We start from the raw sequence: 22,720 nt of genomic DNA, 5'->3' as shown, positions 1-22,720 counted from the left end.
GGAGTTTACCCTCTTTTTATGACTGATTTTAGTTCAATGTTTACCGATACTGTATATTCTTATAACTAGTTTTGTGAATTAATCTTTATTTTCCTTTTGTACATACTGTCACTGGTGTATTAAATATTTTTAATGTGCATATATATTTTTGTTCTCCCTTCCTTTCTTAGTTCTCTCTCTCCCTCTCTCTCAAAGGGGTAACTTTATTATTTTTCACAATAGCTGTGAGACATATTTTTAAGGGTATTGTTGTAAGATACTTTAAAATGATATTAAAGTGTTTTAAGATGATAGTTTAAGGTATATTTTTGTTTGAACTATTAAAATAAGCAGTTATAAGCATTTTAGTTTAAGGTATACTGTACTCAGTTCACCCCTTCTCTCTCTTATTGGCTGGAAGGGTTCAATGCTGATTGCTGATTGGGTTGAAAAAGGCAGTTGCATGTAAGCATTTTTGATAGTGTAGTCGCTTGTTTCGTCCTCAAGAAGTCACCCCCACAGTGTGCCAGTGCTCCATGGTGACTAGACTAGTATCAAAGACATATTTTTTTGCCTGGTCTTGTAGCCGGGTATTGTGTCGTAATGAAAACACTATGATACGTGATAGAGTATAAAGGACTCAAAGATAGGAGGGCATTTTCCCTTATCTTCAGCGAAGCTGAACCCAATTTTTCCCACATTGTAAACTGTACGAAGTGACTATTGCGCATGCGCATCTGCCATCTTGTTTATGACCGGGGCAGGAAAAAGACCAGCCTCCATAACCCTCTGTTAGTCAAATTAGTGCACACGACAATTCAGTGCTCCTCACAAAATTGCTTTGATTTCAAATTTTTTTATCAGCGAGAATCATGGAAATATCTAAACTTGAAAGTTAAGTGCTTATTTTTAAGCTCCAGTAAAAAACTGTTAGTTTAAACTGTGGAACAAGTGTTTATTTTGTGTATGGAAACCAGACTTTGTTTTCTGAGCACATGGTTGGTGCTCTCTCACGATCTCTGTTATTTGTAAAAGGCAAAAAAATATGAATTCTTGATTATTCTATTTAGAAGCTTTAACTAAAGAAATGTTCCACAATTTATTATTAATTCAGAACCTTTCAGATGATGATGTCTTCAATACCCTAGTGGTAGCCTACATGAGATGGTAGCCTAACACATTCATTGAGAATAATTTAGACTTCAGTAGATGTTGTCTGTAGCCTATAACCTAGGATTACATATCCTACAGGTGATTTAAATAACCTGGATTAGGTAGTATCCAAAATTAAGGTAAGTAAGAATCTTCTGAGACATATTTTTTTATGGTCCTAGGCAGCAGCCTAGTTTACACCAAGGACCCTAGGATTTGATAAAATGCTACAAAATTTTTCCCTTTATATAGCCTGTATATTTAAGCATGATCTACAATAATCTAGGACTAGGCAGTACCTTATATTAGGTTACATGATAAACTTTTACAAAACATCCCATTACTGGACTAAATCAGTAGCCCAGACCATGTAATCTAGGACTAGACAAAAATAGTAACCTGTGCTGGATGAGATGGTAGCCTAGCCTTAAAGCTACATACTAAAGCAATTGTGTTTTACGTAACCCATACCCTTAATTGTGATTCAAATAATCCAGATTAGGCAGTATCCTAGATTACAGTAGGTGATAGCCTAGCTATAAGATTACACATTCTTGGGCTTCCAGCAGTTTACCTACCTAGGAAGACTCATGGGGAGTACTACCTGGCGGAGCTGACTGCCCCATTTCCATGCCAAGGACGAGCTGTAACAACTGACAATTGGTTTAGCACCCTTGGAGGAGCAGAAACATTGAAAAGGAAAGGTCTTGACTTTGTTGGCACCATCAAGGACAAGCCTTACCTCCCTAAGCCACTGTCTGAGATGCAGATCAATGTTGGAGAGTCAGTGGCCATGTTCCATTATGAGAAGAACATAACTCTTATTTGTCACCAGGCCAGTAGGACGAAGAAAGTTCAGCTCATCACCACCATCCACCATAACCCCACAGTTATTGAGAAGTTTAAAACTGATATTCAGATACTTTATAATGCTACCAAGGGAGGCATAGATACTTTTGATCAGCTGTGCGCCAAGACTTCCTGCATCAGGAGTACGCAAAGATGGCCTAAGTGTTTTTTCTTAAATGTTGTCAACCTTTCTTACACTAATGCATACATTCTGCATCAAGTGCAGACAAAAAGGGGAAGGACTATTACAAGGAGGGACTTTGGCATGGAGCTAGCTGATGGGCTGATTGGACAATGGTCTCTTTCTAGGCTACACTCCAAAACCTTGCCCTGGGAACTCAGGTATCTGATTTGCTCTGTATATAATGTACAGGCCAACATCCCCTGTAAGCTCTGAAGCTGAAGAAGTTGCAAGCCCCAAGATGAGGAATCAGTGTTACCTGTGTCCACGGGCCTCAAGCAAAAAAATCAAATGTCACCTGCAAAAAGTGCAAGAAATACACCTGCCCAAACCACTGCCGTATTATCTGTGACTGCTGTGAATAATACTGAGGTAAGAACAAAAAGCATTGTTACTTATTTCATAAAAGGGATTTTGACAAAGGAAAAATCTATTTCTGGGGGAAGACCTGAGTCACCCAGTGAAATGGTTCCAATAGCACACATTTCTAGGTATAACTATTGCTAAATATACCAGAGAAAAAAGCTATCCATAACGCCGGGGTTACTACCCCCGGATCGAGCACCATAATGGTGTCGGTATGCACTAGGGGTGAGTGGAAGCCACTATCACAGGTCTTCATCCTATAGATCTCTCTATTCTCAAAGTCCCAAATTTGGGTGTGCCGTACTAAGGATTGCCTCCCGCTCACCCACTAGGTCTCTCACGCGACCGCTATTTTCATCCCAATATTAGCACCCACCAAGCTTGGTATACCACCCAGGTGGGAAAGGAAGTGCAGGATGGGTCACTGGGTGACACAGGTCTTCCCAGAAATAGATTTTTCCTTTGTCAAAATCCCTTTCTGGGCTCGACCTGTGTCACCCAGTGAAATAGAAACAGAGAATCAGCCATACAAGAGCTTGGTGGTACGCCCAAAGATTACCTTAATGGAGCTAAATAAACTAAGAGAAAAAAATTTATACTGTGTTTTAATACTCCCAAATTATAAGATCAACAACATAATCAAAACTATGAGGCACACAGTCTAAAATTATAAAATAACCAATACCAAGACACTTAAGGCTAACAAGTTATGAATGAAACAGGATATCCGCGGTACGGGCAGGAGTCAGGCTGTGAAGCAGACCTGACCTAAAGGCTAGAGGCAGGGCAAGCAAGCGAGGCAGGTAGGCTAGAGAATATACCAATAGGTAAACGAGGATTACAAACCAAACAAAGGACAAAGAGGATACATAAACTAGTCTTGAGCTGGACCAGGAGGAACAATACTTCCTGCAGCTACTGTGGAATATTTAAGAGCCTCTAGGGACTTAAGATTTGTTGCCTGATAGCCTTTAAGGAAATAGTACCTCCATTTTCCCTAAGAAAAAGAGGGCCTGAAGTTCCCTTAGAAGTTCTATTTAAATAAGCTTTTAAAGTATTGACTGGACATAAAGACAGATCCTGTGGAAGGGGAATAATCTTCCAAGGAGACCATCTACCATCTATTTTGTGGATCCTCATTCTTTTGCTGGAAAACTGAGGTCCGAGACAACAGAACTTCACCTGACGGGAGGAAATCAACATGATCAACATGACTCTCTAGAAAGAGCAGACAGTTCAGAAATTCTAGCTCCTGAGGCTAGACTTGCTAGGAATAACGTTTTCCTTAACAGACTCAGGTATGAACATAATTTGTTATCAGTGTCTGATGCCAATTTAAGTACGTCATTTAAGTACCAGGAAACCGTGTGTGGATGGGTTGCTGGTCTAAGACGAGCACATGCTTTAGGAATTGACGAAAAATATGAGTCCGTAAGGTTAATATTAAAGCCATGTAAAAATACTTTTCTTAAAGCAGATTTTGTTGTAGTAATAGTACTAGTGGCCAAATCCTTTTCTCAAATAATGATCTGAAGAAAGAGATCGCTAGGTTCGTGGTCATTTCATGAGCTTCATATTCCCTCAGAAATAATGCTAACTTTTTAACTGCTGAGTCATACTGTCTGAGAGTAGATTCCCTCTTATCTGATTCTATGGACAGTGTATTAAGAGGGTCAATGTTAGCGTCTTTTTGCGCTGCAAATTTCATGAAGTCCATAAAGCTAGGGCATTCAGAATTCTTGAGGAAGCTAACACAGTCCGAGTTTGCACTACTTGTGTCAACCTTGGGTTGGGGATCTGTTTGTGCCGGAGCTTCAACCCTAGCAGTAAAGGAAACCAACTGCTCTTCGGCCAGTTGGGTGCCACCAGTGCTACTTGACCTTTGAATGATCTAAGTTTGTGTAAAACTTTCATCAACAAGTTTATTGGTGGAAACAGATAGATCCTTTGCCATCTGTTCCAGTCGATTGACATCGCATCTGTGGAATGAGCTAGAGGATCTAGATTGGGAGCAACGTAACACGGAAGCTTGTGGTTGCTCTCTGTGGCAAACAGGTCTACCTGGAGACCCGGTACCTGAAGACAAATCCACTCGAACGACTTCCTGTCCAAGGACCATTCCAACTCCAGCGAGGTTGTCCTGGGCAGTGAATCTGCAATGACATTCCAAACACCTGCCAGGTGGGTAGCTGACAGGTGCCAAAGATGTTTCCTTGCCAGAGAGAAAATTGCGATCATTACTTGATTGATATAGCTCGACTTGGAGCCCCCTCTGTTCAGGCAATGCACCACTACTGCACTGTCCAGCACCCGTCTGATGTGAATCTGTCTGGCAGGACCCAGTGAGTGTTAGAAATTGCCATTGCCTCTAGAATGTTATGGAACTGGCGGAATACTGACGACCATGTTCCTTGAACTTTCTTGTGTTGGGAATATCCTCCCCATCCGCTTAGGGAAGCATCCATATGGATCACTAGTGATGGAGGGGGAAATTGAAGAGGCACTGACCTTGCCAAACTCTTGACTGTCGACCATGGTCGAAGCCTCTTCCTCAATATCTGCGGAATCAGAGACAGCTTGTCTCTGTTTCTGCTGTTGGCTCGTTTCCGCCATACCCTGTTTATATCCTTCAGTTTGGCTTTTAGCAGCAAGTCTGTTACTGAAGCGAACGGAAGAGAGCCTAGAACTCTTTCCTGGGTACGACGAGAGGCTCTTTTGTTTTTGAGGAACTGTCTGGTAGCTTTGGCTATTTCCTTCCTTTTGGCTGGCAGAAGTGACAGTTTGTGTGTTTAGGTCCCACTGGATTCCCAACCATTGAAACTGAGCCACTGGAACTAACAGGATTTCTTCCTGTTTATTTGGAAACCCAGGTATTCCAAGAAGTTGATTACTGTGAAAGTTGCTTTTCGACATTCCTTGACGTTGGATGCCCAAATTATCCAATCGTCCAGATATGCGGCCAGCATAATCCCTTGGGCCCGTAGCTCTTGGACTACTGTCTCTGCCAGTTTGGTAAAGATTCTGGGCGCTATGTTGAGCCCGAATGGCATGACTCTGAACGAGTATGCTTGTTTTCCTAGTCTGAACCCTAGGTAAGGGGAGAAGTTTCTCGCAACCGAACGTGATAATATGCGCCTGAAAGATCTATAGAGGTGGTGACGGCCCCACGGGGAAGTAGGGTCCGTACCTGCGAGATTGTAAGCATGCAAACTTGTCGCATTGAATGTATAAGTTGAGACGAGACAGGTCCAGAATTACTCTTTGTTTGTCTGAGTCTTTCTTCAGGACACTGAACAGACGGCCTTGAAATTTCAAGCGTCTGACTTTCTTTATTGCCTTCTTTTGCAGAAGTTCTTTTGCAAAGTCCAGTAAGTCTTTGGAAGGATGTTGATGGAATCTGACTGGCGGAGGGAGGCCCTTGCTCCAGCTCCATCCCAGACCTTTGGAGATTATGCTGTGGGCCCATGGGCTGAAGGTCCAATGGTCCCTGAAGAGATATAATCTCCCGCCTACCTGTGGGGTCTCATTGATTGAGAGAGGCCTTACTTCCTCTATTTCCACGTGAGAGAGGTCTGGATGCTGCTCTACCTCTGTAGGTGGCTCTAGTCCTGCTTCCCCTCGCATGCCTATTGTAGCCTCGAAACGCCCCTTGGCTTTCAAACGAGGCGTTGAAAACTGGGGACGTCAATAAATAATTTTCAGACTGAGTTTTTGTTGTGGCTTCTATAAGCCATGTCTTTTCTTTTATTTGTCTAAACAACATTTTAGTCGAGTGTGCTCAATAAATAATTTTCCAACTTGGGTGCTGATATTTTTTGGTCAGTTTCTAAGGTTAGAAACCTTGACCAGCTGCCACTCCCAAAAAAGGAGTCAAAGTGAGTCAAGGTTGGGTCAAGATGGTATTTACGGTACTTTTTTTTGGTTTGCTCTGTACTGGAGCATATGGTTCCAGTGTAATTACATTAAGATTTTTGGGGGATTTTCTGGACATAGGATGTCAGAGGCGATTTCAGAGGTTGTTAACTTTGCCGCATCAGTGTCATCAAAGGGCCCAGGGGTACTTGAATTCTTACAACTGCTATTCATAAAGATTTAAGTCTAAGAAAAAAAAAATAAGTAAACCTGAAAACCTTAAAAAGATATCATCAGCCTCTCATGGAGTTTATTCTTCCACCAATGGCACAAGTGAGAACTGACTCCCAAATGTCCACTCCCTATCCTACCCAAAAAGGGGATGGCACAACATGATTAGAGTGGCCCAAGTGTAAGCCAAACCCACTTGCTAGGACTGAGAGTATTTCAAGAATACAATCGTCCCTATCCTAATCATACCATGGGCAAACCAGATAGAATACTGAGAGTCCTATCCAACCATAGAACCAGACCCTCCTGGAATCCGTGGTCTAGCCCTAAAGAATAGTTCCGCCTTTGAGCTATCAATCTGATAACTCTCAGGTTCAGGAGGTTGATGGTCCTACCACAGTTCTCACTATCTAGCTTCGGATATAAACCCATTCCCAGATATGATATCTTTTCCTATTTATCAGGTCCAATACATTTTAGCAAAAGTGGAAAATTCCACAAAAATTAATCCAAACAAATATATAATGGCATATGGGACTCCTGGACTCAAACCCTGGAACAGATTCCTGGGGTTCAAGAGCCCCCTCACCACATCAAGGTGGTCCCATATCGAGGGGGTTAACAACCTCCAATCACACTGCACCAATTGTGTACTAAAAGAAAAAGCCCCTACAGTCCCAGGTAATGTGAGATAAAGTTTGAAGAAGGCAAAGATGTTGGAGAGCAGTTTTTTTAATTGATAGGATGTGTTCCTTACAGGTATGGCGGGAATAAAAAATTAAACCAAGGAATTTACCACTAGTAAGGTACTCTATAGGTGAATTGTAAAGCAAAAGTGGCAATGGATATACTGTTTGGGAGCGAGAGAAAAGAACAGAAAAAGTTTCATTGGTGGAAAAGAGGAATCCATGTCTAGTAGCCCATGAAGAGGCAGCTACAACAGAAGATAGTATAAGTGGGTGGAGCTTTGGGATTGAGGAATCGGCAGCATAAATTGCGAGATTATCAACATAAAGGGAAAACCTAACTTTCACTGGCAGAGATGCTATAATACCATTAACTGCTATAAGAAATAGGGTAGTGCTATGAACACAGCCTTGGGGAACTCCTTCATATTGAGTGAAGGGTAAAGAAATGGAAGGGTAAAGAAATGGAAGAGTTTATGTGTACAAGGAGGGTTCGGTTATGAAAAGATTGGATGAAAACGCCCATACTACCTTTTATATCAAATTGAAGTAGTTGGTGTAAGATGTGGTATTTCCAGGTGGTATCATATGCTTATTCTAAGTCAAAGAAAACTGCAAGGACTGACTGTTTAGAAGCAAAGGCTGTTTGGATGTAAGATTCTGTGTGCAAGAGGGTTTGCTGTTTCTTGCCTTGTCTGTAGCCAAATTGAGATGAAAAAATGTTTTGATTCTAAATGCCACATTAGGAAAAAATTTACTATTCTTTCTAGTAATTTAAATAAGCAGCTGGTTAGGGAAGTAGGTTGACAGTCCTGGGATGTATTTCCTGATTTATTTGGTTTGAAAAAGGGGAGGATGAGGGTTTCATGCTACTGCTGGGGAAATTCACCTTTTGTCCATATTCTATTTAATAATGATAGAAGAAAGGCTATGGAATTCGACGAAAGGTATCAGAGCATTTGGTTGTGAACACCGTCAGGGCCTTCACATGTTTTGACAAGATTTGAGTGCCGAGAAGAGTTCTGCGATGAAAAATTGAATATTGTATGATTCCATGGAAGATAATGTAAAGTTGATTGGGTTCTTTTTTGTTTTGAGCTTTATGTTTGTGAATTGGGAAGGAAGATGTTCTCCAGTAATAATGGGACTAAAATATTGGCCTAGTGTGTTGGCTATATCCGTTGTGTCAGCAACAAAATTGTTATTCATGTTTAGTGCTGGGGCTTTGTGAGGTGGGTGTTTTCCTGATATTTTATGTATAGAACATCTCCAGACAGATGAAATAGGGGAGGAAGAGTTAATGAGATGTGGCATTTCCAACTTGTGATTTGTGAAGCACATACTGTATTGTGCATCTCAATAAGGCTGTGGCTCTTTTGAAAATTATAAAGGCTGTGACATGTCCAGGAGAGTTTCTTTTTCATTTGAAGCTAAACCAAGCACAGCATTTTATGTGTACAGCTCTGGTGCATTCTTGTTCCAGCAGGGTACACACTTTGATGTGAAAAGTCAGGTGGTCCAAGGGATGGCTGTGAATGCAGAACTTCAAACAGTGATGGTGAGGTATGTAAGCATGTCAAGGGTTGATGAAAAGGATGTAGGAGGTAGAGATATGACTGAAAGCGCGGAAAAAGAGTGCCAGTCTGCTTTATCAAAACGCCAGCATGGAGGATTAGGACGTGGGACACAGGACGTAGCTGAAAGAAGGGTAGGGAAATGGTCACTAGTTATGAAGTGGTTCAATACTATCCAATGAAAGTCTACTGTAGTTGGAGAGCAGGAGAGCATAGTGATAGATCTAGACTAGATAAGAAAAGGAATGTTTTTTGCATCAAAAGGTGTCGGGTGTTCTGAGTTTAATATAGAAAGGTTATTAAATGTTAAAAACCATTCAAGAGCGCATCCATGGGAATCGATAACCGAGTTGGCCCATAATGTGTGGCAGCAATTGAAGTAACTTATCACAAGTAAGGGGGAATGGTGATTGGGAAAGGAGGTCTTGAAAGGCAGTGAAGTCAATTGGGTAGGAGGGAGAAAGGTAGACTGATACAATGGTACTCCATCGTTGTAGGAAGACTCGTGTAATAGTACAAGGAAAGGTTGTAATGCTTACAGGTAAGTATGGTATTTTGTGATGAATTAAAACAAAAGAATCAGAGATAGAGTGAGAGAATAACAGAAGTGGTAATTGGGAATAAGTTTCAATGGTTGGGTAGGGAAAGTTTCTTGGAGGCATATTACTTTAGGCTCGTATTGTAAAGGGAGATATCTGAGATCGTGTCTGTGGGATTGTATTCCTCGTACGTTCCACTGGAGTACTGACTTTAAAGGGAATGAGATCTAGGATGTGATGTTAAAGTCGGTATGGTTGAGGTAAGGTTGTTAGATGAGGATGGACTGTCTTCAGTATGAGGTAGGGATGGGCGAGTATCGTGAATAACGGGTGAGTCCTGTGTAGAAGGGAAGTCTAAAGGTAAGGAAGGATAAGAAGAGAAACTTGCACCTGGTGGTAAAGAAAGGTTAAGGATACTTTTTCTCTGTACAGAGGTCTGGGTGGAAGGTTGGGTGGGAGAGGAGAGAAGTAGGGTGAATGGAGAGGCAGGTGGAGATTCTGTGGAAGCTGGCAGGGAGTGAGGAGAACGACAGTGCGAGGGTTGTGGACCTCAGCAGTGGTATGATGGGCAGTAGTGTATTTTATGGGGAGGAGGTGGGGGATGAGGTTGGGTTTGGGATTGAGATAAAGGGTTGATTTATTTAATCCTCAATGTCCTTTACAGTTTTGTAGAGGAGACTTGGCTGTAAGGGCTTTCTTGGGTGGAGGGCAAACAGGAGGTGACTGGGGAAGGAAGAGGAGAATTTGTTATTGGTATCTGGAGTTGTTCCAAATTGGCATTTATTTCTTTGTGTGGGGGTTGTGTTAAGGAAAGGAAGCTTTGGGAGTGAGGGACAGGAAAATAGGGATGTATGAGTAGGTATTTCTGAATTCAACACCTCAAAAGGGTCTGACAAAGATACACTTGAAATAAGAAGAGGGGAAGAGGTGGTGGATGATGGTGCTTTAGAGGTATGCAGCAGTTTGGGCAAAAATAGGGATGAGGGTAAGGAAGTGTTAGAGGTGGTGGTGGATTGCGGAATTAAACAGGAGGAGGAGGAGGGGGAAAGAGGTTGGTTGAGGCGTGATAATGGCAGTAGTTTTGCTCATTTGCTTTGTTGTTGTCACAGTCTGGGCCAGGGTGACAGCGTTAAAGCCTCCTGTCTAGCTTCTTTCAGGGTCAAACCATACTTGAAGCAGAGGGCAGCGACCTCTGATTCAAATTTGCAAACAGGGCAACTCTGGTAAAAAAAAAAGGGATTTTGACAAAGAAAAATCTATTTCTGAGGGAGGCCCTGTGTCACCCGGTGAAATTCCTATCAAGCACGAATTTCTAGGTATAGATATTGCTAAATATACCAGAGAAAAAAGCTATCAGGAGATGCTGGGGTTACTACCCCCAGATCGAACATCTATTATGGAATAGACGTCGGTATAGGTAAGGGTGAGTGATTGTTGTCACTGCCACAGGACTGCACTCTGTATATATCCCAATGACAAAACCCCGGAACGTGAGGAGCTGATCTAACGCCCGCACTCACCTGCCCCGCCAACCGACGACCCCAGCGCCATCTGTACTCACTCCAGGCTAGCACCCTCCACAAGCTTGGTATGCCTACTCAGGGAGGGAAAACTAGAACCTGGGAGGGTCACCGGGTGACACAGGGCCTCCCTCAGAAATAGATTTTTCCTTTGTCAGAATCCCTTTTCTGAGCTCGTCCCTGTGTCAGCCGGTGAAATTATGACAGAGAATCATACTAAGCCTTGGTGAAAGTTTAAAAGGAGCGAATAGTTAGGTGAACATGTATAAAAAACACTATTACTGAAAATAGTTTTAATTATCCTCAAAACATGATTAAATACCAAGGGTATAGGCAGATAAACTGAGTTATAACTAGGGTACAATTAATATCACAGTAAAGGACATGAGAAACAACTATATACATAAATAATATTATAATGGGAAGGTACTAAGACTAAATAAACAACAGAAAAATTTTTAAAGGTACCTCCGGCTTAAAACTAAATTACAGTAAACATAACAAGCTGCAACTTAAAAACTAACACTGCAAAATTGTACATCATAATATGAGGAGCCAGGCTGTGAAGCATGTCTGGTCCAGGAGAAAATGGCAGGGCAAGTAAATGAGGCAGGCGGGTGGGGAGAATAGGGGATTAAAGGTTAATTTTAAGGTGGAGGGACAATACTCCCTACAGCCACCGCAGGGAACTTCAGAGCTTCCAGTGATTTCAGATAGTGGCGTTTGAACACTGATGGAGATTTCCAGCCTGTGTACTTCTTAAGCTCATCAAAATTCATAGTATGAAAATAATTAGTGGAGGTAGCCACTGCTCGGATATCATGAACCTTAGGGACTGAATCCGGATTAGCTTGTAATGAAGTACAGAATTTGTTGTCTTATAGCCTTTAAAGAAAGCGTTCCCACCTTTTCCCTGATAAAAGAGGACCAGAAAACACTGAGAAGTTCTTCGTAAATAAGCCCTCAAGGTAGCGACTGGGCATAAAGACAGGTCTTGTGGAAGAGGAACAACCTTCCAGGGGGACCACCTATCCTGAGGGTCTTCATTTTTTGCTAAGAACCTTTGATCTGGGGAAAGCAGAACTTCTCCTGACGGGAGAAAATCCACATGATTCGTACCTCTAGAGAGAGCAGACAGTTCTGATATTCTGGCACCTGAAGCTAGACTAATTAGGAACAATGTCTTCCTTAACAGATTCAAATAAGAACACTGATCGTTATTAGTTTCTGAGGCTAATTTTAGAACATCGTTAAGAAACCAGGAAACTGTATGTGGACGGGTTGCTGGTCTCAAACGAGCGCATGCTCTGGGAATGGATGAAAAATATGAATCTTTTAAATCAATCTTAAAGCCATGCAAAAACACCTTTTTCAAAGCTGATTTCGCTGTGGTAATGGTGGCCGGAGCCAGACCTTTTTCAAACAGTGATCTAAAGAATGATATTGCCAAACTGGTGGTCATGACTTGAGCTTCAGATTCCTTCAAAAAAGATGCTAACTTTTTAACTGCTGAATCGTACTGTCTGAGGGTAGAATCTCTTTTATCTGATTCCAGAAACAGAGTCTTAACGGGATCAGTATCCACACCTCTCTAAGCGGCGAATTTCATAAAGTCCATAAAGCCAGGGAATTCAGAACTCTTGAGGAAGCTGACACAGTCCGTGTTTGCACTGCTTGAGTCAGCTGTGGCTTGGGTATTTGATGACACCGTAGTTTGAGCTCCAGAAGAAGAGGGAACCAATTGCTCTTCGGCCAGTTGGGAGCTACCAGGGCCACTTGACCTTTGAATGACCTAAGCTTGTGCAACACCTTTAACAGCAGGTTTATTGGTGGGAAAAGATAGATTTTCTGCCATTTGTTCCAGTCCACTGACATTGCGTCCGTAGCGTAAGCTCGAGGATCCAGGTTGGGAGCAACATAACAAGGGAGTTTGTGATTGCTCTCCGTGGCAAACAAGTCCACCTGAAGGCCCGGAACCTGACGGCATATCCATCTGAAAGAAGCTACGTCCAGGGACCATTCTGACTCCAGCGGAGTTGCCCTGGACAGGGAGTCTGCGATGACATTCCGGACTCCTGCTAGATGGGTAGCTGATAGGTGCCAGCCATGCTTCTCCGCCAGGGAGAAAATGGCTATCATCACTTGGTTTATCCGACTCGATTTGGAACCCCCTCTGTTTATGCAATGTACCACTACTGCGCTGTCCAGCACCAGCCTGATATGAATCTGGTTGGTGGGGCAAAGTTTTTTCAGAGTTAGAAACACTGCCATTGCTTCCAAAATGTTTATGTGAAATTGACGGAACAGAGTGGACCATGTACCCTGTACCTTTTCTTTTGGTGAGTACCCTCCCCACCCGCTTAACGAAGCGTCTGTGTGGATTATTAGAGCTGGGGAAGGGAATTGAAGGGGAACTGACTTTGAAAGACCCTTGACTGTGGACCATGGCCGGAGTCTTTTCCTCAGCACCGGAGGAATTAAAGACACCTTGTCCCTGAGTTTGACATTGGCTCGTCTCCGCCACACTCTGTTTATGTCTTTCAGTTTTGCTTTTAGGAGCCGGTCTGTTACGGATGCGAACTGAAGAGAACCCAGGATTCTTTCTTGCGTTCTGTGAGAGGCTTTCCTGCCTTTGAGGAATTGCCTGGTGGCTTTGGCTATTTCTCTCCGTTTGGCTGGCGGAATAGACAGTTTGTGTGAAATCAGATCCCATTGGATACCCAGCCACTGAAATCGAGCCTCCGGAGTTAGGCGGGACTTTGCCCTGTTTATCTGAAAGCCTAGGGATTCCAGAAACTCGATCACCATGGCCGTAGCTCTCTGGCACTCCCGGCGTTGGATGCCCAGATTATCCAATTGTCCAGGTATGCGGCCAGCGATATCCCCGGGACCGAATCTGCTGCACTACCGTGTCCGCCAGCTTTGTGAAAATTCTGGGTGCTATGTTGAGCCCGAATGGCATGACCCTGAAGGAGTAGGCTTGTTTCCCCAGTCTGAAACCGAGGAAGGGAGAGAAGTTCCGCGCAATCGGGACATGATAATATGCGTCTGAAAGATCTATAGAGGTGGTGACGGCTCCACGAGGAAGTAGAGTCCGTACCTGCGTGATTGTAAGCATGTGAAATTTGTCGCATTGTATGTAAAGATTGAGACGCGAGAGATCCAAGATTACCCTTTGTTGACTGGAGCCTTTCTTGGGAACACTGAACAGTCTGCCCTGAAATTTCAGGTGTCTCACTTTCTTTATGGCCCTCTTTTGGAGTAATTCCGCCGCAAAGTCCCGCAGAGCTTTGGAAGACGGCTGATGAAATCTGATCAGAGGGGGAGGGCCCTTGATCCAACTCCACCCCAAACCTTTGGAGACTATACTGTGGGCCCACGGACTGAAGGTCCACTGGTCCCTGAACAGGCGAAGTCTGCCGCCCACCTGACTGGTCTCACTGGGAAGGTGCAGGTTTGCCTCCTCTACCTCGGCCTCCTCTCCCCCGGGAGAGGGGTCGCGCGGCAGCCTTGCCTCTAAAGGAGGCCCTTGCTCTACTCCCCCTTGCACCTCTGTAAAGGCCTCAAACAACCCCCTGGCCCTCATAGGAGGGGGTTGAATACTGAGACGCCACGAAGGAAGGCGCGGCAAGGGAGTGCTGAGCTGGCTGCACCAGCACGAACTGTTGAGGTTGGGCCTTAGAGGTAGAAGGCTGGCAAACTTGCGAGACAGGTACAGCCTGGACAACAGCCTGCTGGTGTTGTCTTCTGTGCCTCCTGTATCTTTTGCCAGGTCTATTTTGAGGGCCGGCAGACTCAGGGGTTTTCCTTTTAAAGGCGGGGATACCCCAGCGGGAGCGCAGACTCTGATTTGCCCTGGTTGCCTCAGCCAGGACATTACTGACTTCTTCTTCTGGGAAGAGACTAGCTCCCCAGAAGGAGCTTTTCATGAGCTTGTTAGGCTCATGTCTTATGGTAGCGTCGGCGAAGATGAATTTGCGGCAGTTCATCCGCGCTACCATGAAGTCAAACAAGTCCGCCTGAAATCCCGCTAACAGAGAGACTTCGTCAGAACTTGAAAGAGTGGCTCATCATAAAAAGTCACTGCGGTTGATTCCGCCAGGCACAGGGAGTTCAATGATCAGCTCAACTGACACCTAACCTCAAACTCTGCTTTCAGGAGGGCTTCCGGCAGTTTGGGAAGCTGCTCGCTGAACAAGGTGGATGCGCACTCCGGGTCCAGCTTCCCCGTTGTAAAAGTGGCCGGGGCATCCTTCCAAAATTCATCGTCTCCAGGGAAGATCAGAGAGGTGGGATCAGTCTCCCGGAGCTGAGGCAACGGCTTACCTTCCGAGCATGCTTGGGCGGTCGCGAGCCACCTTAGTCATGCAGGGGTCGATCCTATCTCCCAGTGAGAACATCGTGAAGTTGCCCTTGAAGGGGTCAACCGTGTTCTCCACCTGCCACTCATTAAAGGTGCACATCAATGTAGACTGCGCCTGGTCCCTTGGGAAGATCACTGTCTCCTTCGGGACCTTATCCGTCCTTACCCAAGCTTCCTCCGTCAGCCTGGCGAAGCCTGGGTAGGGGGGCAGCAGATCAGGAGGAAAGAATTCCAATTCCTCGAGCCTGCGTGTGCCTAGACCCTCGATCGTTAGGGTATCTTCATGCCGGGGGAGCATGAAGGGCCAAACGCCAGGGGATTTCCCTTGTCAAATGGAGGGAGGGCGGAGGCATCCGGAATGGGGTAATGAACTGCCGACCCACCGGGCGCATGAACCCGGAGAGCATACTCTCCTGGCTCTGCAGCCTCTCCGTAAGCTTGTTAAGCTTCGCATCAACCTCCGAGGAAAACTTCTGTAAGAGCATTCCGGCACACGCCTCCGGGTCAAAGGCAGGAAGGCGAGGAGGGCTAGCCTTAGCTGCCCTCAAACTCGCTCCCTTAGCAGAGGGTGTGGCCTTGCCTGCGGAAGCCGCCGGACTAGCGTCCCGTGGCTTCACCGGAGGGAAGGGAGTTGCCTTGCAGGAGGCTGCGGACTTATAGCCCTTCGCCTTCCAAGACTTCTTCAACTTGGGGACAGCGGATTGCGCCCTGTCCTCCAAGTAAGAAGATTTTTGAAAGCCCTGAAACGAAGAAGAAGCGGTGGATGAAGGGGAATCAAAAAGGGAGCCCGCCCCCACTGCCTCACCTACCTCCCTACCTACCTCCTGGTCCTGTTCAGTGTTCATAGGTTCCAGGTCGAGGTTTATGGCCGCCACTTCCTCCAACACCTCCACGTACAAATTCTCGTCCTGGGGAGGCTGGGTTTCTACCCGGATCTGCTCGATGACAGGAGCGGCGACTTAGGGTGGAACAGCCGCCGAGATCCGGGCGCCGGGGTAAAGCAGGTTCCGGATGTTCTCATCCAGAACGTACGGCTTCCCCAACGGAACGTTCCTGCCGTAACCAGCCACCCAGGCTCGAAGGGAACCCAAGGTGTCGTTACGGGAAGCTTGGTCGGCCTGGAAGAGAGCAGGGACTTAATAACCTAGCGCTCGGTAAGAGATATATATAAGCAATATATCAAGAATATAACGTACTCAAAACAATTGAGGCAACCAGGTAAACTAAAGGCGGTAACTATAGGCTTACCGACTCGTCCTGGACACGCTCGTACAGAGCGAAGCAAACCTCACAACCGTCCGGGTGCCATACGATAAGATCGTTGAGACGCATTGCACAGCCCGAATGAGACCGGCAGACGACGTGCCCATAGGGCTGGTGCAGCACAGCAGTGCACCCGGGCTCCTCACAACGTACTGTCTGTAAGTAGAAGAAGGTATATGAACACACTAATTTAAGGCGCTGGAGCAGAACCGCGGAGATAGGGGCCTTAAACAACAGCAGGTAATGGATCATGCTAATTAATTTATACCGAACCCGCCGGAGTATTCTGGCGGGGCGATAAATCAGAGCAAAACATGACACACACTAAATTAAGGAGCGCCGGAGATAGTTCAACGGAGCAGGCCTCAACCTAGGATCATGCAACTCTTAAATATAAAATCAACTTAAAGTATAATTATTGCCGGAGTCCGCAGCAAGCATTAATTTATACGGACCCGCGGAATGCTCCGCGGGGACGATAAAACCAGAGCAAAACATGACACACATTGAATCAAGAAACTCGGAGACAGTTCGATGGAGTAGGACCTAACTTAGGATCATGCAACTCATTGGTAGTAAGTAAATGGTTAACAACATAGGATAGTAATACACTGCTGGTCAAAGAGCTCCGGCGCAGACCCCTCCGAGATCCCGTGTCTCCGCCACTTGGTTACAGCGGGGAGGGCGGGGTAAATCATTACCTCTGGTTAGTATACAGCTAGAGAACTAGGTGTGACTAAGGCCAACCTACTGAAAACCAGAACCACCGGAGTGGTAACAGGTAAGAAGGCAACGGGAGGGCCGGGGACGGCGGAGCGGAACCAGTTGGGAAATGTTTAAACCCTGAGGGTGATCGAAGTTCAGCCCGACCCGCAGGAGAGCGAACCAACGAAGCACTAGCCGAGCGGTTGACACTAGAACGGAGGCCAGGAGAGTGGGTAACTCTCAACTGGGAACCGGACTAGTCCCCCATGGGGTGACGATCGAAGAGACCGACATCCCACACGCGGGGAGATGACACACCACTGGCCAAGTCAGGGAGGCAGTACTTAAAATGGTGGAATCGAGAGTTATGTTCAAGTGGACGGGAGACCCCCTATACACTGACTAAAACTCCCCACGGGGTATTGACACCGACGTATCGACTTCCTGCTCGCAGGGAGACTCATGACACTCACCAAAAGTACTAGGGGAGGATAGGACAACAGCATTAGTCTACAGCAACGCCAAACTCTCACCCTCCTCTGAAGGCACAGCCCAGACAGTAAAAGGGAGGAGAGAGAGGAGAGGAAGAGGGGTGGAAGGAAGAGAAATTCCTGTAACATAGTCCAACAAACAACCGACCCATAGGGTAGAAGGGCAATGCATAAAGAAGATCCCTCGTTTTATTTTTCTTCTCTCCCTCATTAGAGGGAGGAGGGGATGGGGCTTCAGATGCCCTAGCGAACCCGAAAATGGGTGGTAAGGCGGATGGAACAACAAACGGGAACTCCCTCGACCAGCCTACCTCCCCCGCTCAAGCGACACAGTCGGGAGAGATGGGAGCTAAGACAATGCCAAAGCCTAACCTGAATAGCCTAACCCACCGATTGAAGCGAGAGGGCTAGGCTAGGATCAATTTCTGATAAGTACCGCTAAAGTTGACCAAAAACTACATAAGTACACATGATATGATTAAATATACAAAATTATAAGGAATTGTGCTAAGCGTATAGCCTAACCGAGCGAGGCGAGCAGGAGGTAGGCAGCCAATTGGCTGCACCTGACGCTGAGCCCGGACCACAATAAATCCGAATTATCCATGTCATCCATTACACTACAAATCAGAGAAACTGACAAAAGAAAGCACCACCTTGGAGAGGGAATCTATCCGCGCGAGAGCCTGGTAACAGCCATGAATTAACTGTAAGAACCAAGATAAGGGGAGGAAGCCTCCGTGAGGAATGACGCTATTCAAGGTACCAGGAACCGCCCGACATAGATAAACACCTCCAAAAGGAACTTCTTGAAGGGGAATTACGAAACATGAGTAAAATTGTAACGACCGAGAGAAACCCCTGCAGAAACAAGCTGTAAGGGTGTGCCTCAAGGTCATTATGGCAGAGGCGACGAACGCCGGGGAGCGTCCAATATATGACCCTGTAAATATTAATTTACAGGCCAATAAAAGCCTCACTAATAATAAAGACCCCACAAGAAGATGGTACTTAACTTCACAACGGTGAAATTGCTTGATGACATGATGGAACTCTAGGAAAATTAGGGCAAAAGCCAGCACACGAAATATCTTCCGAAAGGAACAACGTGCTAGTATGGAATGAGTACAGATGGCGCTGGGGTCGTCAGTTGGCGGGCAGGTGAGTGCGGGCGTTAGATCGGCTCCTCACGTTCCGGGGGTTTTGTCATTGGGATATCTACAGAGTGCAGTCCTGTGGCAGTGACAACAATCACTCACCCTTACCTATACCGACGTCTATTCCATAATAGATGTTCGATCTGGGGGTAGTAACCCCAGCATTTCCTGATAGCTTTTTTCTCAGGTATATTTAGCAATATCTATACCTAGAAATTCGTGCTTAATAGGAATTTCACCGGCTGACACAGGGACGAGCTCAGAAAACATTGTTTGCCAGCACAGTTGGCACAAATGCACTCTTATGAGTGGAAATTTGCTCGATCATGGTCAGGCGAGCTGCAAAAAGAGGCAGCGCGCTTGTGATCTGTAAAATTGGCTGGGTGGCCAAGGCGCCAGCACTTTTGGCATTGACATGGGGGAGGAATATACTTTTGGGCTTTGTAATGTTAACCTCCGATGCATATGTTTTGTCGGAGGTCTTGCTCCTTGAGTGTGATCTGTGCAAAAATGTTTATTTCCTGTTGCTCTTGTCCCCAAGACTGTAGCATGTAACATGGAGAACTTCATGGTGGTCACTTACGAGTTCTTTGAGATCCATTAAGCAGTCACTCCAGCTGACATTGTCAACCAGGCACTGCTCACAGGGTTGATACCTCAACTGTTGAGGTGAGGATGTGGAGTGGTAGCGAAGGCATTATTTTGTATGTCTTTGAGGGTGGGCATTGTTTGAACCTAAGCCTCTACCATAACAAGGCATGAGCGATCGTGACTTGTTAGGAATTTCGCCATTCCTACCTGTCTCTACAGGCGCTTTTGAAAGTGGAGTGTATTGTTCGCATAAGGAGTGGTCTGGGGCCCAAAGAGGGTTGACATAAGGGCTGGGTGGGTACTGGAGGACATTTTAAGGTGGGTAGAAGAGGATGGATTTGAAGCCTTGAAAAGAATTTTTTTGAGGAAGAGGTGCTGCAGTGGCCTGTTGTTTCATGGCAGAACCCTGTCGTTCATATGGTTGTAGAGCAGTCACCAAAGATAAACTGGTGGAAAGGGAGCATGGGGCATCATGGCATCATGTGCCAAGATGACAGGTGACATGGTAAAAGAGGATAGGGATGCAGGGATTTCTGGGGGAGTAGTCTGGCTCATGGTCTCTAAACCAGCTTGGGCAGAAAAGCCAAAAAAATATGGGGACTGAATTTAAGCAGGGTCAGTTCCCAGCCCTTTAGAATTTGTTTGATTTTTAGAATCCACTAGTCCACATCCGTGCCAGAAGTCGTAGGGAGGTTAGGTGTGTTCGCCACATAACAAATGTTATAAATTTCATCCAGGATGAGGTCCCTCTCACCAAGGAGGCCCAACTAAGGGAGGAGCAATGCTGTTATCCACAGTGGTAACTGCACTGGGATCCTCACCTGGATATACACCATAGCCTCAGTGCTTCGAGATTGGACACAGCCCTGAGGGCATGGCTTGCCATAAAAATTTTCCCTTGCTTGACCATATCAGGTACTCTAGTCCTATGGATGGAGTGGCATATCATCCAACTCCACCCTCCTTCAAAGTTACAAGAGCAGTGGTGTCCATAATTTAATGCCACGCAAAGGGCGTCAACGAAAGAGGAAGAAAGGAAGGGGAAAATTAATAGGAGGAGGAGTAAAAGAGTTAAAGGTCCCAATGATTGGTTGACTCCAGAGCAGAGAGAGTAGGCATAAAAGAGCATATTCCCCTGCAGTGGATCCCTAAGCCCCCACCTTGTCAAGGGGTTGGGATCAGGGGGTCTCTAAGAACGAAAATCAACCTGTGGGTGCTCTTTAAGAGAGAGAGAGAGAGAGAGAGAGAGAGAGAGAGAGAGAGAGAGAGAGAGAGAGAGAGAGTACATAGTTTTTAAAGGGTTACAGCTGAATGAACAGCAAACAAGATCTAAGTGCTACCTAATCCTTTTATTGTGTCTTGGATTCATATGGACATGCAATGCATATTGCCTCCAAACATGACTTAATTAAGCGTTATGCTTGATTATCTTATTTCAAAGTGACATCCTTAATAAAGTGTGATTTATATAACTGTGTTTATCAGTAAAAATAGAGCATTACATGTTTACCCAAAGTTTCAAACAATGATGTATGACTGCCTCAGTTGATTTATGTGTTTTGGGTGAATGGGAATTTGTACATTTTTATGTCACACCATATAAGTGTGCACTGTAGTTTACCTCAGTGTGATACATATGTGTACAGACATGCAGACAGTGGTGCACATATACACATGAACACAGACTGAGACACTGATGGGCAAGAAAAGTTCTGATGTAACAAGGCTGGGCAGTTTATTTGATTACTATTTCATAATATGTTCACGTTTTTCAGTTTGCTTGTATTTTAACTTCAGCAAAGCTTAATATTTAAAGCAATGAATGTGAAAAAGTATAAAACAGAGTATCTTTAAAGTAAATAAAGAGAACAAATGACATGAGATAATTGAAACTGATGAAGGCCTGCCCAACACCCCAAGCCTACCACCACCACAATAACCCTTTCTCAGCCTTCTTATGACCGTAAGCAGCATTACCAACACTTCACCCTGCCCACGCAGCATTGCCAACCGTCTGAGAGCAATTTTTGAACAATTTTATGAATTGTATATATATTTTACATAAAATCTGTAATGTTGGGGACCCTCCAGATAACGTCAAGGTCCGGATAGGGTGAAATAGGTAACTGAAGGACTTCTGTAAAAGAGTTCAAATACAGATAATGGTTGATTAAGCTAACATATAACCTAATGTAGAGTCCTTCAATGATTACATACCTTACACTGTACTCTGCCTGAGACAACAATAAAGCTTTCACACCCTGTATGGGAACTGTACATTCTATAACAATTTAGTAAAGTAAAAGTTCTGGGTGTATTTCAATAACAGGTAGAAAAATGTCCTGAGTGAGCCTAACATACCCACAAAAACATGTACTTGGCAAAAGAAGAAAGTCATCAACAAAACAAATAACAAAAAATGTAATTTTAGCACAAAGACAGAACTACCTACCCAATGATGAATAAAACATTTAACTCCTATTCTCACTGAGATCAAAAGCCAAAGTAGTGTATCAAAAATAAGTAAATAGTGTGCTTGTTGCTTGTGGGACAATGCCACAGGATATGGGCTATAATCAGAAAGGGTATGATGTACTGTTGACAATCACTATTAATAATTACAATAGCAAATACAAGGAAAAGGATTTTACATTATATAAACAAAAGAAATGCGTTGCTACTGAACTAGTCAAAAAGTTTTGGTTCAGGAGCACAAAAAGTGTTTCAAGCTGACTTTCAGTGGTAGCTTTTAACCACCTCTTGTATAGTTCATCATTCTTTAAAAAATTTTACTTTTGACAATAATAAATATCTTATGAACTACATACTATCTCAGGCTCTTGTACATGGAAAGCAGTTGTAAAGAACAAAAAGATCTTACCCGAAACTTTCAAAGTATTTATATCTTCAATGGTGAGGCTGAGTCCTATGAGGAATTCTAATGCTTCATATTCTAAGTTTGCTTTTTCATTCAATATCTCTTGTTTACCTGTAAATGCAATGAAAAAACATAACTTTATGAAAACAAATTATTCTTTTTACAAACGCTTCCTTATAATTTGGCCCAATATATGGTCACAAAATTGTTTATGACTTCCAATTCCTCTTAAAGATAACCAGCAGCCAGCCATACTAATCCATATGCATGGGTGGATCCCATGATTTCAAGCATGCAAAAGTTTCCTTCCATGAGCTGCAAGAAATTAGTAGGACTGAGAGGA

The 22,720-nt window shown here is 44.5% G+C and overlaps 1 protein-coding gene across 1 annotated transcript in view; it reads right to left on the bottom strand.

Moving 5' to 3' along the window:
* LOC136833092 (uncharacterized) overlaps nucleotides 1-22,720 on the bottom strand; it is a 532,781-nt gene that overhangs the window by 66,557 nt on the left and 443,504 nt on the right. Inside the window, exon 8 of the mRNA XM_067094739.1 lies at nucleotides 22,381-22,488. Within this exon, the coding sequence (XP_066950840.1) occupies nucleotides 22,381-22,488 (108 nt within the window). The remainder of the gene's footprint in view (nucleotides 1-22,380; nucleotides 22,489-22,720) is intronic.

This window comes from Macrobrachium rosenbergii, chromosome 51, assembly GCF_040412425.1.
Source record: "Macrobrachium rosenbergii isolate ZJJX-2024 chromosome 51, ASM4041242v1, whole genome shotgun sequence".
NCBI lineage: Eukaryota > Metazoa > Arthropoda > Malacostraca > Decapoda > Palaemonidae > Macrobrachium > Macrobrachium rosenbergii.
Note: the sequence above shows the minus strand (reverse complement) of the source record. Positions and strands in the feature narration are given on the sequence as shown.